General features: G+C 48.7%; 1 protein-coding gene across 8 annotated transcripts in view; it reads right to left on the reverse strand.

The window, feature by feature from the left end:
• Window positions 1–20,255, reverse strand: part of pde4a (phosphodiesterase 4A, cAMP-specific) — a 282,023-nt gene that overhangs the window by 12,487 nt on the left and 249,281 nt on the right. For 7 of the 8 annotated variants that reach the window (XM_052042270.1, XM_052042267.1, XM_052042268.1 and 4 more), the window contains 3 exons: window positions 7,374–7,467; window positions 3,283–3,464; window positions 2,728–2,826 (listed from right to left, as the gene is read on the reverse strand). In XM_052042270.1, coding sequence (XP_051898230.1) covers window positions 2,728–2,826; window positions 3,283–3,464; window positions 7,374–7,467 — 375 coding nt within the window. Of the gene's footprint in view, window positions 1–2,727; window positions 2,827–3,282; window positions 3,465–7,373; window positions 7,468–16,410; window positions 17,197–20,255 lie in introns of those variants that run through there. The other variant, XM_052042274.1, reaches the window with a different exon arrangement.

Genomic DNA, 20,255 nt, shown 5'->3' on the forward strand with positions numbered 1-20,255 from the left:
GGAGAAAATAGCTGGAGTAAAGCAGAAAGTGGGATTGTGGGAGCAGTGCTCCCTCTAGAAAGAAACTGGTCAGTGGGTTCAAGTGGTCTCGGTGCTGCTGTAGGCCTATACTCCCTACCTGTGTTGCCACACACAAAGATAGGGAGAACAATCTTTCCCGACAGATTTGTCTGGGAAGCTTTCATTTCCCCCCACTAAGATCTCCAAATAAAATGTTCCATTTTTAATGGAAATCTAAAAAGGACCATGTCTGCAGAGTCACAATATGCAAAACTCCAGAGAAATGAGGGATAAATGCACCCAACGTGGTCCTCAACCTGATGGCCACCTTTGTATCAAACTGTGCACAGACCCTGGACACCAAATGACACCACAAGTTGAGTTCTACCTGTCCCCCAGGGTTGTGAAGGATGGGTCTGATTATGTGAACATAGAGCAAAGCAAAGGAACTGAACCTTCAGCCCACTAGGTCTGTGCCGACCATGATGCCAGTTTAAACTAATTCCACCTGTCTGCACATGGTCTACATCCCTGCATTACCCTACTGGTCAGGTGCCTGTCCAAATGCCTAAGTGTTGCTATTGTATCTGTTTCCACCACCTCCTCTGGCAGCCCGTTCCAGACACCAACCACTCTCTGTGTAAAAAATTTACCTCATAAATCTCCTTTAAATTTTCCCCTTTCATCTTAAATCTATGCCCTCTGGTATTTGACATTTCCACCTTGGGAAAAGGGTTGATTATCCACCCTGCATGTGCAGCTCATAATTTTAAATACTTCTATCAGGTCGCCCCTCAGCCTCCAACGTTCTAGAGAAAACAATCCATGTCTGTCCGACTTCTCCTTACAGCGAATACACTTCAATCCAGGCAACATCCTGGTGAACTTCTTCTGCACCCTCCCACATCCTTCCTGTAATGCAGTGACCAGAACTGTGAACAATACTCCAAAGATGGCCTAGCCAAAGTTTTCTACAGCTGCAACATGACTTCCCAACTTTTATACTCAGTGCCCCACCCAATGAAGGCAAGCATGGCACACACCTTCGTTACAACCCTATCCACTTGTGTTGTCACTTTCAGGGAGCTATGGACTTGCAGTCCAAGATGCCTTTGTACTTCAGTGTTCCTAAGGTTCCGGTCATTTACTGTATGCTTTCCTCTTACATTTGACCTCCCAAAGTGCAACACCTCACACTTGTCCAGATTAAACTCCATCTGCCATTTCTCCACCCATATCTGCAACTGATTTATATCCGGCTGTATCCTTTGACAACCTTCCTCACTATTCACAACACCACTAAATTTTGTGTCTGCAAACTTACTAATCAGACCACCTACATTTTTATCCAAATCATTTATATTTATCACAAACAACAGAGGTCCCATCACTGATCCCTGAGGAACATCACTGGTTACAGACCTCTAGTCAGAATAACTACCCTCCACCACTACCCTCTGTCTTCAATGGTCATGACATCTATGAATCCAATCTATCAACTCACTATGGATCCCATGCATCTTAATCTTCTGCATCAGTCTACCATGAGGGACCTTGTCGAATGCTTTGCTAAAGTCCGTGTAGACAACATTCACTGCCCAACACTTATTAATCTTCTTCACCACCTCCTCAATAACTGTGGAATGTTCCATTCAGTTGAACTGTGCCAAGGGCCCTCACAGAAAAGTTTGTGCAGAAGGACTTCTGTGACAAGTCATTCAGGCAGTGGTCTGCAAAAAATGTCCTCAAGGCTCTGAGGGAAAAGGAGATGGTGCATCCTGGCGAATGGTTCTCCAAGCAGACTGTCAAAGTCATTTGGAAGACGCCCCAACACTAGAACTTTCAACCAAGCACCAAGACCTTGAGAAGGGCCTTTACCATCAGATCCTTCATGTACAACATGAGTCTAACCACCGCTACACATTGCCCTCAAGTTGGTTGTGCTGGGATGGGACTGCATTCCATCTCCTTCTGGAAATGTATTTTTCAAGAAGGGTCTGGAAAGGGATGCAGTGGTCTTTGTCCATCTTCATCCCAAGCAGCTGTGTTACACAGGACTCTGTGCTCAGTGGGCTGTTCCCGGGTACACACACTGAGACAAACACCAACTGCTGCAGGAAGATCATCAACTTGATGAAAGGCACCTCTGGTCTGCCTGAAACGTGCTGGCCTTCCAGTGGAACGAGCCGTCTACAAAGAACGGTTGCAGTCCGGCACATTCCAAGGTCCAGAACCGCGTGCAGAGGGACACCCTGAAGCTTGGTCTGACTGCCACAGAGACACTACGGTGAACAGCCACAGCTTCAGGCCTTATCACTGCACACTGTGAGGCTTGAACTCGTGTAAAGAAACCCTTGATTGCTCAGGGAATGTAAGTGAGAGGAAAATTGATGCTGTGCTGATGTAAATCTTGGAAGTAAATGGGACATTATAGCTTGTGCTGTGAATGATGACATAACATGAAAATGTGCTGTGTTATATATTTGCAAATATTATAAATAAATTACAATTCTGTACAGTTACCCAGTGAATGACCCCCACCCTGAATAAATAGTGACAATGCTGTTATACAGTGGGCAACTCTTCCTCGAAATGAATAATATCCCTGTACAGTGACCCACTGAATGAACTTTACCCTGAAAAATCAGTGACTCTGTACAGTAACTCAGTGTGCAACCATCCCCATGAATAAAGAGGGACCGAGGGGCATGATTGCTGAGTCCATACCTGGAAGATGGCATACATGATGCAGCTGAGGGGCCTGTTGTTGGAGAACTCAGACACCCGGAAAATGTTAAGGCCCCATTTATTCAGGTCATCGAGTTCCTGTAAAAAGCAGGGCAACATTGTAAAATCTGTGAGGACCAGCGTTATATCAGTACCTGATCCACCCACACTGGCCATTTGTACTGCCTCCTCCCATCCTCCCCTGACAGTGCTGACCCTCCCCACAGGACAGCCCCTGCTCAGATCTCATGGTGTTACTGCTGTGTGTGTTCCTGGTCCCCATCCCCTGCCCACACACCACAACCGTCCAACAGTCAGCTGTGCACTTGGCAGCAGACGTCACTGAGCTGCGACTAGAAGTGAAGGAGTCGGTGGACTCCTGTCCAGCTCGTGGCCAAAACCAGTCAGCGCAGACAGGTGTGTAACCTGGCTTTCTCTGCTCAGTACCAGAGAGGACCAGCCGCTGCCCCTGATGTTGCAGGGATCTCACTCACTGAGGGGCAGTGTGGCACTGGGCTGGCAGACTCGCTGTCAGAACCCACTCTCTGTCGTTACCTTGGTCAGTGCATCTTCCTGCTGGGTCTTCACTCCGAATCTAGGGATCGAGGAGTTGGTGACGCTGAGGTTCGAGCTGTGGGTCAGTTTCTTCACTCCGCTGATCTGACACATGGGCTGTTTCGATTTCTTCTCCCGCTCCTTCGGGGTGGGTGGTGGGATCTCCACTTCATTCTGCTTGTCTGAAAATGTGGTGCATGGGACATCAAATTAAACCCAAGCAGTGATGTGTGAAATGGCACACTGAGGGGGAGAGGAGAGAAAAACCTCAACTACACGGTCTTACTGTACTGTGCTGAGAGAAAGGGAAGGATCCTGGACACAGACACATGTACCCACACATGAACACACACCAAACACACACACAGTCACATAAAATACACACACGAGTGAACATGCAGGACACACACAAGTGAACACATGCACACACACACACACACACACGAACGCTGTCAGGAAATGGTTACAACACAGTGTCATTCACTCGACCTGTCAGGTCTGTACAGCTCTACATGACAGCAATCTCACTCGTCCCCTCACCTAGACCAAAAACCATCTGCTGGAGGAACTCAGTGGGTCGAGCAGCATCTGTGGGGGGAGAGCGATTGTTGACATTTTGGGTCAAGACCCTGCATCAGGACTGAGAGTGGAGAGGGGAGGCGGCTGGTGCAGAGAGAGGGGGAGTGGTGAGACAGAGGCTGGTCGGTGATTGGTGGACTGAGAAGGGGTGAGGGAAGATGGGCAGAAGGACCCAGGAGGGTGAGGGGAGGGTGAAGGTGGAGACAGAGGCTGGAGGGATATATGCTGGAATCTGATCGGTAAGGAAGGTGATAATGGGAACCATTTAAAGGAAAGGTGAAGGGCAGGATGGAACCAGATGGGGGAGGGGGTGTGAAGTGTGTGGGCAATAGGTGGATGGAACTACGGGGGGGAGGGGGATGGAAAGGGGTGACGGGGGTTGGCGGGGGAGCGGGAAAGGGAACAAAAATGGGAGGACCAGAGGTGGATCGGAAGGAGATCGAGAGGGGAACACAGGAGACAGGGGTTAGCTGAAATTGGAAAATTCTCTGTTCATACCACTGGGTTGTAGACTACCCAGGTGGAATATGAGGTGTTGTTCCTCTTGTTTGTGTGAGGTCTCTCACCCTGGCAGTGATGAAGGCCATGGACAGACAGGCCGGCATGGGAATGGGAAGGGGAACTGAAATGCATTCAACCGGGAGCTCGGGATGGCCACTGCGGACAGGGCACAGCTGCACTGCAAATGGTTGCCCTGTCTGCACTTAGTCTCGTCAATATAGAGGAGGCGGCATTGGGAGCACTGAATGTAGTAGGTGAGGTTGGGGTAGGTGCAAGTGAACTTTTACCTCACCTGGAAGGACTGTTTAGGTCCTTGGACGTTGGTGAGGGAGGAGATGCAGGGACAGGTGTTGCACCTCCTGTGGCTACAGGGGAAAGTAGCAGGGGTCAGGGAGGGTGGTGTGGAGGGAAGAGTGGACCAGGGAATTACGGAGAGAGTGGTCCCTGTGGAAGGCAGAAAGGGAGTGGGGAAGAGAAGATGTGGTAGTGGTGGGATCTCATAACAGCTGGTGGAAGTAACAAAGGATGATGTGCTGGATGTGGAGGCTCATAGGTGAGGACTAGAGGAAAACTATAGCTATTCTGTCTGGAGGGAGGGTGGGTGAGAGCAGAAGACCGGGAAACGGGAAAAACGAGGGAGGGCTCCATTAACCACAGTAAAGAGGATCCATAATTCCTAAGAAGGAGGACATTTCAGATGGCCTGGAATGGAAATCCTCATCTTAAGAGTAGATGTGTCAGAGACAGAGAAACTGGGAGAAAGAGATGGCGTCCATACAAGAGACAGAATGGGAAGAGGTGTAGCTGTGGGAGTCACTGAGTTTATAGTAAATGTCAGTGGACAGTTTGTTTCCTGAAATGGAGACAGAGAGATCCAGAAAATGGAGAGAAGTATTGGAAATGGTCCAAGTGAATATGAGAGCAGGCTGGAAGTTAGTACCAAAGGTGATAAAATTGACAGTTTCCACAGGGTGCAGGAGTGTCCTATCTGCTCTCTTCACATATTCTGCGGATTCTTTCATTCAGGGATTTACCCAGCTTCTGTTTGAGTGGTACAATTGAATCCGCCTCCACTGCCAGCACTGGCAGTGTGTTCTAGACCCTAACCACTCACCTGTCTCTAAAAGGTTTCGCCATGTTATTTTTGCCAACCACCTTCAGTCTTTGCCTCCTACTTCCCCAAAAGGAATACTTTCCCTCTACCGACTGTCTATACCCTTCATGAATTTAAATACTTCTATAAGATTCTCACACAACATCTCAAGGAAAATAACCACAGCATCTCTAGCCTATCACCAGAACTAAAATCCCTCATCCCTGGAATCATTTTGGTAAATTCCTTCAGTATCCTCTCCAAAGTTTTTACATCTTTCCTAAAGTCTGGTGTCCAGAACTGGACACAATACTCCAATTGTGGTCAAGCTAGTGCTGTGTAAAAGGCTCTTTAGGACATCCTTACTCTTGTTCTCTATGCCTCCACTTCTAACCTGCGTTTCCACTTTCAACACTATGCACATATACTCCCAGATATCCTGCTGTCTTGTACCCCTTTCGAACTGCACCCTGTCGTTGATGTTGCTATTTCTCATTCTTCCTGCCAACACATAATACTTACCATTTCTCTGCAGTAAATCTCATCCGCCCTATTCCAGCAGCCTGACCTCACTGTTCAACACATCTCCAGGCCTTGAGTCATCTGAAAATTTGGAAGTCCTGCATATACACCCAAGGCCAAGTCATTAATATACATTAAGAAAAGCAGCAGATTTGGCACTAACCCTGGGGACCTCTACAAAACACTTCCCTCCAGACTAAAAAACAACCTTTCACTACCACCATAACAAAAACAGAGTGCTGGAAATACTCAACAGATCAGGCAGCATCTGACCAGAATTGTCTCTGCTCATCTGCTACCTAACCTGCAGAGTACTTCTAGCATCATGTTTATATTTTGGATTTCAGCACTTTGCTTTTTCTCTTCTTTTCCACCACTGCTTTGTTTCCTGTTATTACTCTAATCTAACCACGCTGCCACAACTTGTTGATTCCATAGGCTTCAATCTTAACAGCAAGCCCATTATGTGGCTCTTTATCAAACATCTTTTGGAAGTCCATATATAACACATCATCCACAGTTAAAGTCAGATACACAAACCCACAGACACACAAACCCACAACACACGCATGCACGCACGCACACACACATACAGGAGTTCACTAGTGTCTACTTACTCTTGGATGGACTTCAAGCCTCCTTAAACTGACCTCCTAGAAAGTAGAACCAATCTCTCCACAGTTCCCCTCTCTCCTGACGGTCTTCCCCTGCCCTTGGTGTCTTCTCTCTGTTGCTACTCCCAGCTGTTCCTCTCTGTGCCTCCCCAAGTCCTTCAACCCCTCCCTGTCTCTCCCGAGGGTCTCTCCCTCTATCAGAGAAACAGCAAGAGGCCACATGGCCCCTCCAGGCTGCTCCACTTTTCAATAAGATCACGGCTGACCCGACTGTTGACCTCAGCTCCACTCGCTGTCCAATTCCCATCACCCTGGGTCCTCTGTGGTCCAAAATCTCTCTCAGCCTTGTCTGTAATTAATGGCAAGCGCTCTCTGGAGTAAAGAGTTGCAAAGATTCACTGCTCTCTGACAGAAGAGATTCCGACTCATCTGAGTCTTAAATGTCCCTTTTCCTAGAACTATCACCCTCAATGTAGATTCCTCCGTCAGGGGATACATCCTCAGAGCAATTACTCCTTCAAGGCTCTCCCTGTCTCATAGGGATCGTCGTCCCTCCCTGTCTCCCCAGGGTGCCTCCTCCATCCCTGCCTCCGCAAGGTGCTCCTCCATCCCCGTCTCCCCAGGGTGCTCCCTCCCTTCCTGTCTCCCCAGTGTGCTCCCTCCTTCTCTGTCTCCTCAGGGTGCTCCCTCCACCCCCGTCTCCCCAGGGTGTTCCCTCCCTCCCCATCTCCCCAGGGTGCTGCCTCCCTCCATGTCTCCCCGAGAGAGGGCTCCACACTCACCAAGAAAGGTGCTGGCAATGTACTCCGAGACCTGGTTCCCAGACCGACTCATCTCCGAGAGGTGCGTCAGCTCCCGGTTCAGCATCCTCTTAAACTGTAGACAAGAAAGAGGAGCGGGTGTAAGTCCAATGCTCCCTGCCGCTTCACTCAGCCCAGTCCCCAAACCAACCAACCCCACCACTTTTTTTTATTTACAGCGTGGTAACAGGCCCTTCTGGCCTAACGAGTCTGCGCAGTCCATTTTAAACCCAAAATAACCTACCCGTACGTCTTTGGAATGTGGGAGGAAACCGGAGCACCCGGAGGAAACCCACACAGACACAGGAGAACATACAAACTCCTTACAGACAGCAATGGGAACCTGTAACTGACGGATCCATGGCCTCCCCCCAGAGTTATGGGGGCCACCCTGTAGCCAGTGGGCAACAATCTTTCAACTCCATGGGTCCAAACCTCACCCACTGTACAGCAAGACTCTGTGTGCCTGACTGGGCAGGACTAATGAGGGCACGAAGGCCCAGTGTGGACTCGTCGAGGAGCGACTAGCTCAGCCAACACAGCGCAGGGAGAAGAACGCAGTCACTGACCACAGGAACGGATCGTGAGCCAAAGGAACACAAGAACACGACACACACAAGGAAAGAGGAGCAGGAGGAGGCCACTCAAGCTCTCCAACCTGGCCTACCCCTCACTACCATCACGGCTGACCTATCCCATGCTGTAACTCCTCCGAGCCAGATGGCCAGTGTCCCCAATCCCCCTGATCTTTCAAACACTGATCTGCCTCCAGTTTAAACACTGAACTAGCCCCCATGACTCTCTGGGGTACAGGATTCCAGAGATCTCCTCAGTACTGCCCCTCTAACATCGAGCACCTCCATTCCTCTGGCTGTATCGAAGACCCACACTCAATCATTAGCAGCAGCTTCTTCCCCTCCGCCATCAAATTTCTGAACAGTGCATGAACGCATGAACACTGCCTGATTATTCCCTTTTTTGCACTATTTATTTTTTTTATAATCTATAGTAATTTTTATATCTTTGCACAGTCCTGCTGCCACAAAACAACAAATTTCACGTCAGATAAATCAGTGATAATAATTCTAATTCTGATCTTTTTTCTCCTTTTCATATTTTAACTGTGATCGTTTTGTCGACTGCTCAGTCTGTTCACCTCTCCTTAACCACCACCCTAAACACCAACCCCAACACAACCCCCAACGATCAGCCCTCACCTTAATGTAACTCCAGGACACCGAGAACAGATAATCCGGCATGGCGGCTTTGTGGCAGGAGCCTGAACTCTGCACTGGGTCGGGAGGTGGTCGGGGATGAAGCTGCCTGCAGAGCCAGGTGTCGTACACTGGGATAAGTCCGGGAATTCACCCTATTTCTAAGAAACTGCTTTTCTCGCAGCCACTCTCAACAGAGTATAACTGACGTTGTTGTAATGAAATCCCAGGATCTTCTTCTAACTATTGGTCAGATTCCTTGTACTTGCAGAATGCAGGGAATTCAGGAGGGTCGCTGTGAGGAAAGGGAGCAGCTAATTCACCGACCCACTTGGAAATCAAACCCTTGGAGTGCTCCCAGCACTGCCACCACTGATTGCCAGGACCTCTGGCCAAATCCCAAGGGAAACGTTGACTGACCACTGATGACTATCCCAGGCAACGATCAACGATCCTTTGGGAAGCAGTGAATTAACTCTGCGAGCACAGCAACCCACCACCCTGTCAGAGGGGCAGTACTGAGGGAGTGCTGCACTGTCAGAGGGGCAGCAAGAGGGGCAGCGTTGTCAGAGGACCATAACTGGGAATGCTGCACTGTTGGAGTGCAGCACTGAAGCAGACTGCCCTCTCGGTGGGGCAGTGGCACTGCAGGCCAGCACGTCCTGGAATCCACGATTCCTCATTCTCAGGTCCTTGCCCAAACCGACACAGAAGAATTAAAAGAAACTTTTAATTCAATTAAAATTAAAAGACACTTGGACAGGTACATGGATAGGAAAGGTTTAGAGGGATTTGAGCCAAATACCGGCTTAGATGGGTGTCTTGGTCAGCATGGACCAGTTGGGCCGAAGGGCCTGTTTCCATGCTGTATGACTCTAAAAGTATACATCTGTCTTGTCAGATCCCTGTGAGAATGGGGACAACCTGGGGCGTCCCGATCCAGCACAGTCCCACCCTCACCTGAGAGCCAGGTGTCTCCAGAGGCTGGTCCCTCCCTGCCAGCAGCCTGGAGTAACTCAGACACCAGCCAAGGTTGGCCAGAGTCTGCCCACTGCCACCAGCTCACAGCGTGGCGATCCAAGGGGGAAACAGAGAGATCCGTTGAAGAGCGATTTACCTATGACGGAGGACTTTATTCGTAGTGAGGGACTTTTCCATGGGGGAGGAATTTATTCATAGAAGAAGGATTTATCTGTGGGAGAGGAATTTATCCATGGGTGAGGAATTTATCCATAGTGGATGGATTTATTCATGGGTGTGGGATTTATTCATAGGGAGGTGTGCATCTGGTGGGTGGGCTGGACCTGTTGGGGACAGGTTGATCTGCAGAGTGGAGGATCTGTAAAGGGGGAGGACATGTGTAGGGTGTGGATCCATGGGGGAGGGATGGACTGTGGGGAGGGGAATATCCGTAGGGAGGGGAGGATCGGGCTAGGGTAATGGATCTGTGGGATGGATTGGATCTCCAGGGGAGGCATCCCAAGATCCCTCAAGCTGCTTTGGGTCAGAGGCAGGGACACTGGGAGGGGATATGGACACCTCGTGAGCCTGTGGGTGTCACCCTTGGCCTGGGGAGGTGGTCACGGCCTCAGAGGACACTTGGTGGGGGCAGCAAGCTGGTGTTACTGCCAACATCTGGTCATGTTGCTTTAAGGCGACAGACTAGGTGACTGAGCCTGATGAAATTCAGAGATAACCACTTCCATCTGGGAATATACTTAGAATCTGCAAGTTCGTCATAAAAGTCTAAAAATGTATCGGTCTGTGGGAACAAGGGCCACATGGGTCTGGTCAAACCATCTCCTCCTACTTCACAGCAGAACCCTTTAAATCCTGCTTCTCTCCTGTACATTGCAGATGGTGGGGGCACACTGAGGAGCCCCGGGTTAGTTTAGTTGCACTCTCAAGGACGTGTTGCCCACAGAGTTGTTCTGGTGCCCACCTGCCTCTCCCAGGCTTTGGCAACACTGACGGCAAACTGAGTAAACTGAGGTAATTATTATAGCAGTTGCAGGAACTGTGCAGTGACTGGATCTGCATATCCTGGGGTGGTGGTCCCATCTGAGGTGCAGCACAGCCACGGGGTTCTCTTGAGTTCCTCAGCACCATGACATACTGTCCCTATGGGACCCAGGCCAAGCTTGGCTCCACTAATGCATACAGTGCCCAGAGATATGAAGCCAAGACTCTTTGTACCAGCTGCTGACGGGATAATCAGCTTCCCCTGTGTCACTGAGGCTTCCAGTGCAGGGTCAGCCTCTCTACCTGGGCAGGTGTTGCAATGATGGGGGAAAAAGACAGAGGTAGATGGCAGCATATAGATGCTGGCTCTCCAATAAGTCTCATTCCCTTGCTCTTTTCCTGCTAATGTCCCTTCTTCCATTATTTATCTAACCTCTTTTGAGGAACAGCTTCTTCCCCTCTGCCATCGGATTTCTGAATGGTGCATGAACCCATGAATGTTCTTCCTTTTTTATTTACACTATTTATTATGTTTATAATAATTTTACGTTTGCAGTGTACTGCTGCCGCAAAACAACAAATTTCTCGTCATCTAAATCAGTGATAATAAATCTGATTCTGATTTAATCTGCTTCCAGCACTCTCCCAGGAAGCACATTCCAGATTCCCTGCATAAGAAGCGAAAGTCTTCCCTTTGGTCCTTTTTCCAATCATCTTAAATCCATAAACCTCCAGTCACCACCATCTCTCCCCCCCACCTATTGGAAATAGTTTCACCTGATTTATTTTATCAAAACCCCTTCCTGATTTTGAAGCCTCTATTCAGTCTTGCCTTAACCTTCTCTGCTCCCAGGAGGGCATCCCCAGCTCTCCAGGATCTCCCCACAAATGATGTCCCACATCCCACGTCGATTCTGCACGTTCTTGATATCCATCAGGTTTAAAACAGGGTGAATTCAATGAATGATCCCAAGACTCTGTCCGTGCGCTGAATACGTCAGACTATGGCCAGTCTCTGGGCCACCGGGTCAATGGAGAACCATTGTGTCCAATGCCCAGCCATGGATGTGAGTGAGGATGGGTTGGGTTCAGTCGGGACTCTACCAACCTCCACTCAAGGTATCAGAACATCCCCAATGCCCCTTGGAGGTCAGCCCATGGGAGGGCAGGGGAGAAAATTGGCATTCCATTGGGTCAGGGTCGCACAGGAGTGGATTCAGAAGATGGAAGAGGACTGGGAGGTTCCAGCAGCTGCAGCACTCAGTACAGGATGGGATTTGGTAAAGATCTGCGCTCAGTACACTGGGACAGACAGCCAGTATGGTCCGTGGGGGCAGGGATGGCTTATGCACACATTGATAGAGACTGTAGGTGCCAAATATCTGGGGAGTGGTCCTGGTGGTGGGGGATTAAAGGAGATGTGGCTGCCAGTACTGCTGGCAAATTTAATTTAAAGCAGCCTCAGCAATGCAGTGTTTCTGGGGTCTTAAGTTTAAGATGCAATAAAAGAGTCAAGCCTTAGTGAGACACCAGGGAAGGGATGGAGTCAGTGTGGACATCACTGCTAACTATTGAATCAGCATCCCCAAAGTTCACAAGGCGGAAGCAGCATGAAGCACCACTATAGTTAACACTGCTCACCATCTCTCTCTGCCCTCTGTCCAATTCTGACTCACTCTCTCAGTCACCCCGTCTGTTCCAGTCCCTCCCCATCCTCTGGTTCCCACTCACCCACACCGAACAGCCAAAAATTTCTCATTAGCCTGTGGAAAATACAGAGCAAGTCCAAAGAATTGCAAAAACAGCTGCTGAAGTATGTTTTTCAAATATGCAGACAGATCTTAAAAGGACTGTTTCACGTCACTAATACCCCAGAGGGTCAGCAAAGGAAATGGGTTAACACCTTACACAGGGGGGCTGGTAACACAGCAGATAACATGGAATAATAATTACTTCCCATCTGATCCATGTGTGTGAACGTTTCAGAGTGTGTTTGTGTATGATATCAGTATGTGTCATGTGTCAGTCCATGTGTGTTTATGTCTCTAACTGTGTGCCTATATACATGTCCCTGTCTTTGTTCACCTGTATAGATATCTGAGTGCATTCATGTGCACTGTGCACAGAGGGGAGTCGAGCAGCACAGAAACAATCGATTCTATGCCATGGCCAGTTGAGCCAAGCATCCCATACATCTTCCCCTCCTTACCCACCTGTTCTCCTTTCAGGGATCCATGGACTTGTGTCCCAAGGACAAACAAGGTCATTTTGTTCATCAACACTCCCTAGGGCCCTATCATTTCCTGTACACATACTTCCCTTGTTTGCCTTCCCAAAATGTATCATCTCACATTTAAATTCCCTCCTGTCTGGGATCCACAAGTGGGAAAGTACTAATCTAGAGCAACAAACAATCTGCTGGAGGAACTCTGGGTCAAGCAGCATGTGTGGGGGGGAGAAAGGAACTGTCAACGTTTTGGGTCGAAACCCTGCATCAGGACTAAGACTGGAGAGTAGAGAGGAGAGTACTAATCTAGAGCTACCTTTCATGTTGAGGGATGTGAGATATTGCTATGGTAACAGCTCATCTCTCTATCCGGCAAAAACATGAAAATATTTTTCTAGAAGGAAATGCTGTAAGATTTTGCATTTTGAAACCTTCACGCTTATCTTGGTGTGAAGTTAACGCTGAGATGCAGTAATGTAAGGACGAAGGGCTCAGGTGACAGGGCCAAGTGATCAAAGGGAGCACTTCCGGGTCAGGTACAGCCTGAGTCAGACTCAGCGTTTGCAAGACAGCGGATGTAGAGCTGCAGAAACACACTGCAGTAGTGTGGTGCTCATGCTCAGCCAGAATAGTCGTTCCCAGACAAACAAGTGACGGGCCAGGGACAGGATTTTCCTGGATGGCTCAGTGGGTGTGAGCTGGGGCTGAGGTGCAGTCTTTCATAGGAGCAGGCTGGCATTTGGAAGCAAGATAGATTGGGTGCACAAAGCCTGCTGTGAGGAGCTTTGCCCAGGGCCTAGTTCTCAGTCAGTGCAGTGCTATGGATTGTACAGGCTGGGTTCCTGCTCCTAGTCACTATACTCACAGCATCTACTCTGGCCACCTCCCCTCTGAATCTTATCTCTTTCGATAAGATCACCTCACATACTTCTTCTTTCAGAGTTTAGGCCCAATCTACTCAACCCTTTCTCACAAGGCAATCCCCTCAACCAAAAAACCAAGAAACCAAGCCATTTCCTTCAAGGCAAATATCTCCTTCCATAAACAAGTGTACCAAAGCTGTACAAAGTCCTCCTGGTGTACTCACACTAAGCCCAGTACATTTGTATCAAGACAGCCCTACATTTATACTCCATTGCCCTTACAATGAGGGCGAACTTCCCATTTACTTCCCTGATTACTTTCTACACCTGGGTGATAACTTTGTGTTTCCTGTAGATGAGCATTCAGATCGCCCTGAACAGCAGCATTCATTATTCTACTTTGAAGTCACCTCAAACATCATCAAGAGTGTTTTATGCACATCCTATGGCAACTGCAAATTAATTAGACTTGCAGTGACTGGTGCCACAAACAGAATGTCAGATCAATGTCACCAGCCAGTCCTTTACTGAATCTAAGGAAGTGACTGGGATGTGCTGGATCAGTTGGCTAGACAGGTGTAGTCTGGGCTAGGCTGGGTTGGACTAAATTCAACTGGGCTGTATTGAGATTGGCTGGACTAGATAGGGCTAAGTTAAGTTGGTCTGAGTTTGGTTTCCTTAGGTTGTGTGAGGCTTGACTGAGTTGTCTTTGATTGGAATGGCCTGGCCTCAGATAGGTTGGGTTGAGTCACAGTGGGTTAAGTTTGGCAGGGTCATGCTGGGCTGGTCCAGGTTGAGCTGGGCTGGACTGTGTTTCTGGACTATACTGGGTTGAGCTGGATTGTCCTGGGCCCTTTGGGGTGGACTGGCCTCTTTTAAGGTGGGTTTGATTGACCTGGCTTAGGTTGGGTTAGGCTCGGCTAAGTTATCTTATTAGGGTTGGACAGGGATGAGTGGGTTAGATTTGGGCTAGGCTGGGATGAGTGGGCTGCTCTTTATCAGCTTGGGCCGGTCTTGGCCAGGTTGGATTCTACAAGCTTGGTCTGGGCTGGGCTGGGCTCTATAGTCTTTGTCTGGGTTGGGTGGGGTTGAGTTGGTCTACAAAAGTTTGACCTATGTTGTGCTGGGTGGGTTTCGCTTAGACTGGTTTTAATTGACCTGAATTTGGTTGCAATGGATTGGTGTAAGATGGGTCACCTGGCATTGTATGCAATGGGTATACGCAGATGCAGTGAGGGTGTACAAAACATTCAGATGGCAGTATGATCTCACGAGGGTCTGTGTAGCAAGCTGGACGATAAACTGCAGCGTACTGTGTCATCTGTGATCCAACATTGACCAACAGTGTTTTAATCTACAATGTTTCAGACCTGGAAACAGGTCATTAGGGCCAAAGGATTGGTGCTGGTTTAAGTGCAGCACACAAAGTTTTACTGGTTGTATGGTACAGTTATGTGTGACCCTCTATCACACCTGGGTCTCAGATCTGTCCTTGCTGACATCAGTCATAAAGCTTTGATTGAATGGAGAGAGAGAAACTGTTCCAGCTGACAGGAGAGTCAGTGACCAGCGGACACAGATGGAAGGGATTTGGCAGATGATTAGGAGAATGTTGTTTTGCTGCGATTATCATCTGGAATGCGCTGCCTGAAAGCAGATTCAATAGGAACTTTTAAAAGGAAATTGGGAAAAATACTTGAAGATGTAGGGTTGTGGGGAAAGAGTGGGGGAGTGGGACTAGTTGGAGAGCTGTTTCAAAGAGCTGGGACAAGCATGAGGGTCTGAGTGGCCTCTTGCTGTGTAGTATCCATGTTTCCATGAATTGGAGACTGGTGACTTTGGACAGACTGGATGCCAATTCATCACAAACAATCTGAAGACCTTTAAAAAACTATCACATAAATTTACAAATGTAATGAACACTGAAACACTAAGCAATAAAATTATCTTAGCTGTCACCTACATGTTGGTTTTAAATATGTTTTTATAAATCTAGCATCCTTTTGCCTCTTCACCAGCCACCCAGGAAGCAGATGCTTACTCCATGCACCAGTTTCTGGTCACCACATGACCATGAGCCCAAACACTGGGTAGGCTATTGGACTATGGGGGACATCACATTTGAGCCTGCTCCACTCTTCCAGGAACACCCATCCACCTTTCACAAGAAGAACCTGCATTTATATTGCGGCCTACACATGGGAAAATATCCCAGGATGCTTCAGAGGATTGTAATCACTTTTGGCACTGTGGTGGGCACAGACTGCTATTGGCTGATGGGATGGACTGGTGTCTCTCCAGGACCAGTGCTCTCAGTTTGTCACCAGCCAGGCCGGTGGTAGATCTGGATGGCGGAGTGTGGGAACAGGTTGGAGGCAACTCCAGCAGGCCAACATTGTCCTTCCAGTTCCCACTTCCTGGGTGGTTGCCTCCGCCCCCTTTAAAGTCTCCTCAGTGGCCTTAAGGTGGGAAACAGGGGACAACAGGGCTCCTTCCCTCAGCACTGACCTGTCCCACACAAACAACCACAGGTAATGAACGAACAGGGGGGTGGGGGCTTTAATCCTGTCCCAAGACCGTAATTATCATATCCACACACACACTTCTGAGTAGGTAGGGTGAGTGTGGGAGTGTGGGTGTAAATGATAATCAGAGCCCTGGGAAGCAGGCCACTGGTCTTGGGTCAGACAGAGGCCGCGCCGGGGCTACAGTGGGTGGTACACAAGAGGGGAGCACAATAACCAAGGTCCTACCTGACCCCACCAGGCTACCAGCCAGGGCTTGGAGCAGGTCTCACAAAAAAAGTCAACGAGTGGCATCTTGGCTGTCCTGTGGAACGTACGGACCCACACCAGCAGCCAATCTCGGAGAGCGCCTGCTCCGGCGCGGAATTCTGCACCAACAATCCGGGGTGCCCGTTCCGGGCACTGTCCTCTAGCTTCCCAAAACCACGTCCGAGCGAGGGAGAAGGCTCCGAGCTTTCAGAGCTCATCCAGTGCACTTTAATCCAGATTGACCTCAGGCGATGGACATCTATCTGGCATGCCGTCTGAGGCAGTCTGCAGGAGCCAGGACCTGAACTGTCAGCGACGAGCTACTGTCCCCACTCCCGGCACCCTTTCTCTGACACTGCTTGGCACTCGATGCTGCAAGAGCAAGCCACGGGAGGTCCCAGCTGAGGTAGGCCAAAGCAAGCAGCCAGTGACAAGATGTCTCCCTGCAGTGCAGACTCTGACTCCCCACCGTACACTGCAGTGTGGAGGAGAGGAGTGAGGCTGCATCAGGCTCTCCTGCTCACATCTTCCGCACCAGTTGTGTTCGTAACTGGCAGCATGGAAATCCCCAGCACTCAGCAAGGTGAAGCACAAAGGTTGTCACATTCAATCCAGGAAAACGGCACTGTAAAATGGAGCCTCTCTCTCTCTCTCTCTCTCTGTGTACTGGGTACCACTCTCAGTCAATCCTTAAGGACACAGGAGTCACAGTGTCTCAACCTTATTGATGATCATTTGCAGTGCTTGAGGCCTTTCACTGCTACCCGGCCTCTCTCTCTTGCTCAGATGTCTAGAATGCACAGTGTTTACAGCCTCCTGTGTCACCCCAGCACAGACAGAGCTTGCAAGCTGTTCCTGTGTATCCTTGCTGCAGTCAGTGATGTAAAGGAGGAGGGGGTTGGGGAGGTGTTCAGCAGCACCACACTAGGGACACACACACGCACACAAACACATGCACATACACACCGCTTGCACTAACAGCCACTGATGAACTTTAATAACCCCCAGACTCGCTTTCTTAAAACCCCTTTGAAATTACAAGCAATCAGAGGGAGGAGCAGAGTACCAGGGAACGCTCATTAAATGGGCCAATCCCAGCCAGTTCCCTGCTGCAGATTAATCTCTGCTGCCGCCTGCCTCATACCTCTCTGGATACACAATTGATTTAATCTCATTATCTACCTCTCTCACTGACTCTCTCTCTCTGACCCCCCCCTCCCCACCGCTGGACTTTCTCTGGCTCACTCTCACTCTCTCTCTTTATCTAGCTATCTGACCCATTATCCATATCTAATGTCTCTGTTTTTACTCTCTCTCCCATCTCCCTCTCCTACTCTCCCTGACCCTTTTTCTCCTTTACTCTTTCCCTTTTCTCTATTGGAGGGGCAGTACTGAGGGAACACAATGCTGTCAGCAGTGCCACTTTGAGAGTTCACTGAATTGGCAAAGGGCAAACACTGGACAGTCAAGTATTCGGCAGCCAGAAGGGCAGTGCTGAAAGAGTGCTGCACTATTGGAGGGGCAACACTGAATGATGGATTGTCTCTCGAGTGGACCTTGGTGTTCACAATGGCTTCTGCTCTGCTTGCTTAGAACCATAGAACCACAGAACACTACAGCACAGAAAACAGACCATTCGGCCCTTCTAGTCTGTGCCAAAACTTTATTCTGCTAGTCCCATTGACCTGCACCCAGTCCATAACCCTCCAGACCTCTCCCATCCATGTATCTATCCAATTTATTCTTAAAACTTAAGATCGAGCCCGCATTTACCACATCAGATGGCAGCTCGTTCCACACTCCCACCACTCTCTGAGTGAAGAAGTTCCCCGTAATGTTCCCCCTAAACCTTTCCCCTTTCACCCTAAAGCCATGTCCTCTCGTACTTATCTCTCCTAATCTAGGTGGAAAGAGCCTACTCGCATTTACTCTGTCTATACCCCTCATAATTTTGTAAACCTCTATCAAATCTCCCCTCATTCTTCTACGCTCCAAGGAATAAAGTCCTAACCTGTTCAATCTTTCCCTGTAACTCAACTCCTGAAGACCCGGCAACATTCTAGTAAATCTTCTCTGCACCCTTTCAATCTTACTGATATCCTTCCTATAGTTAGGTGACCAGAACTGCACACAATACTCTAAATTTGGCCTCACCAATGACTTATACAACCTCACCATAACATCCCAACTCCTATACTCAATACTTTGATTTATAAATGCCAGGATGCCAAAAGCCTTTTTTACAACCCTGTCTACCTGTGACTCTACTTTCAGGGAATTATGTATCTGAACTCCCAGATCCCTTTGTTCCTCCGCACTCCTCAGTGCCCTACCATTTACTGTGTATGTCCTCCCTTGATTTATCCTTCCAAAATGCAACACCTCACACTTGCTTCTGCTCCCTTTCTTAGATACAAAGGGAATCAAGTGGTATGGGGTTGGTGCAACTAAGTGACGTAGAGGTGAACGATCAGCCACAATCTTATCGAATGGTGGCGCAGGCATGAGGGGCTGAATGGCCTCCTCCTGCTTCTATTGCTTGTGATCTTGAAGCTCCTGTTTGGGAGTCTGGGGTCAGGCATGACGATGATGTGGTCCATCCAATGGATCCCACTGAACATGGTTACCGCTCGGGTCTGGGGAGGCAAGCCTGACAAAGTACCCTAACGTTGGTTTGTCTACCCTGCCAATGGACTTGGAGGATTTTGCAGACAGAGCATTGGAGGTGCTTCTTCTGTGCTTTGAGGTGCCCACTGTCTGTTTGTCAATGTCTCCAAAGTGGTCAGAAAGGCAGCAGAGATCTTCACTGAGAGATAAGAAAATTGATCCACATTTTCTCGTATATCATCATGGATCTGTCACAACACAGATGTGTGGTGGGGCAGATTGGTAGAGGAACTTTGATAGCAGGATGTTCAGTGTAATGCCCATCCTAGTGTGAAGGAGTCAATGATCACTTGGTTTGACCGAGGTTGACGTGACCTTGGTTCTATAGGAGATGAAGGTTGAGCAGTTTCTCATTCATCCTATAGATCAACTCACTTTCAACAATCTCCCCACCAGAGTGAAGGTGCAACACTGCCGAGAGGAAGACTGAGAAAGTGGTGTGATCACACGGACAGGAGTGTTGCACTGTCAGAGAGGTAGTACTGAGGAAGCATTGCGTTGTTGGAGACAGGGTCCTGAGAGAGTGCTGCACTGTTGTAAGAGCAGTACTGGAGAAGTGGTGCACTGTTAGTGAGCCTGCACCAAGGAAGAGACATGAAGCTCAGCTCATGTCTGTCCTCTGAGTGTTTCTATGAGGTCCCACTGGTGCCATTTCAAAGGGCAATATGGAAGGTCTCCCTGGAGACTTGACCAATATTTATCTTTTACCAAAAGTCACCAACTGATTATTTGGTCTTTAATAACTTGTGGTTTGTGAGATCTTGATGTGGGCAAATTGAGTGCCACATTGCCTGCATCACACCAGTGACTACACTGAAAAAGATACTTCAATGGCTGTGAAGCTTAATGAGATTTCAATGGTTTTCCAATGGTTGGTTTAGGTGCTAGACAAATAGAAAGCTTTATTGATAGATGAGTGGTTGTACATAAAGGCCATTGGTGATGACACACCCACCCTAAAACTGGTTTGAGCCAGAGCTCGAAGTGGCACTGATCCACAACTATTAGAATACGAGCACTACCCTGGATACCACCATTAGTACAGAGGGAGTAATAGCAACTGGTGACAGGCATGACTGAGATGGGGTGGGCAGTTTGATGCCCACATTTCATTCTCACTGTATCAACCTTTCTTTAATTTGTTACAAATGTTCCCA

Source organism: Pristis pectinata, chromosome 31, assembly GCF_009764475.1.
Source record: "Pristis pectinata isolate sPriPec2 chromosome 31, sPriPec2.1.pri, whole genome shotgun sequence".
In the NCBI taxonomy this organism is placed as follows: domain Eukaryota; kingdom Metazoa; phylum Chordata; class Chondrichthyes; order Rhinopristiformes; family Pristidae; genus Pristis; species Pristis pectinata.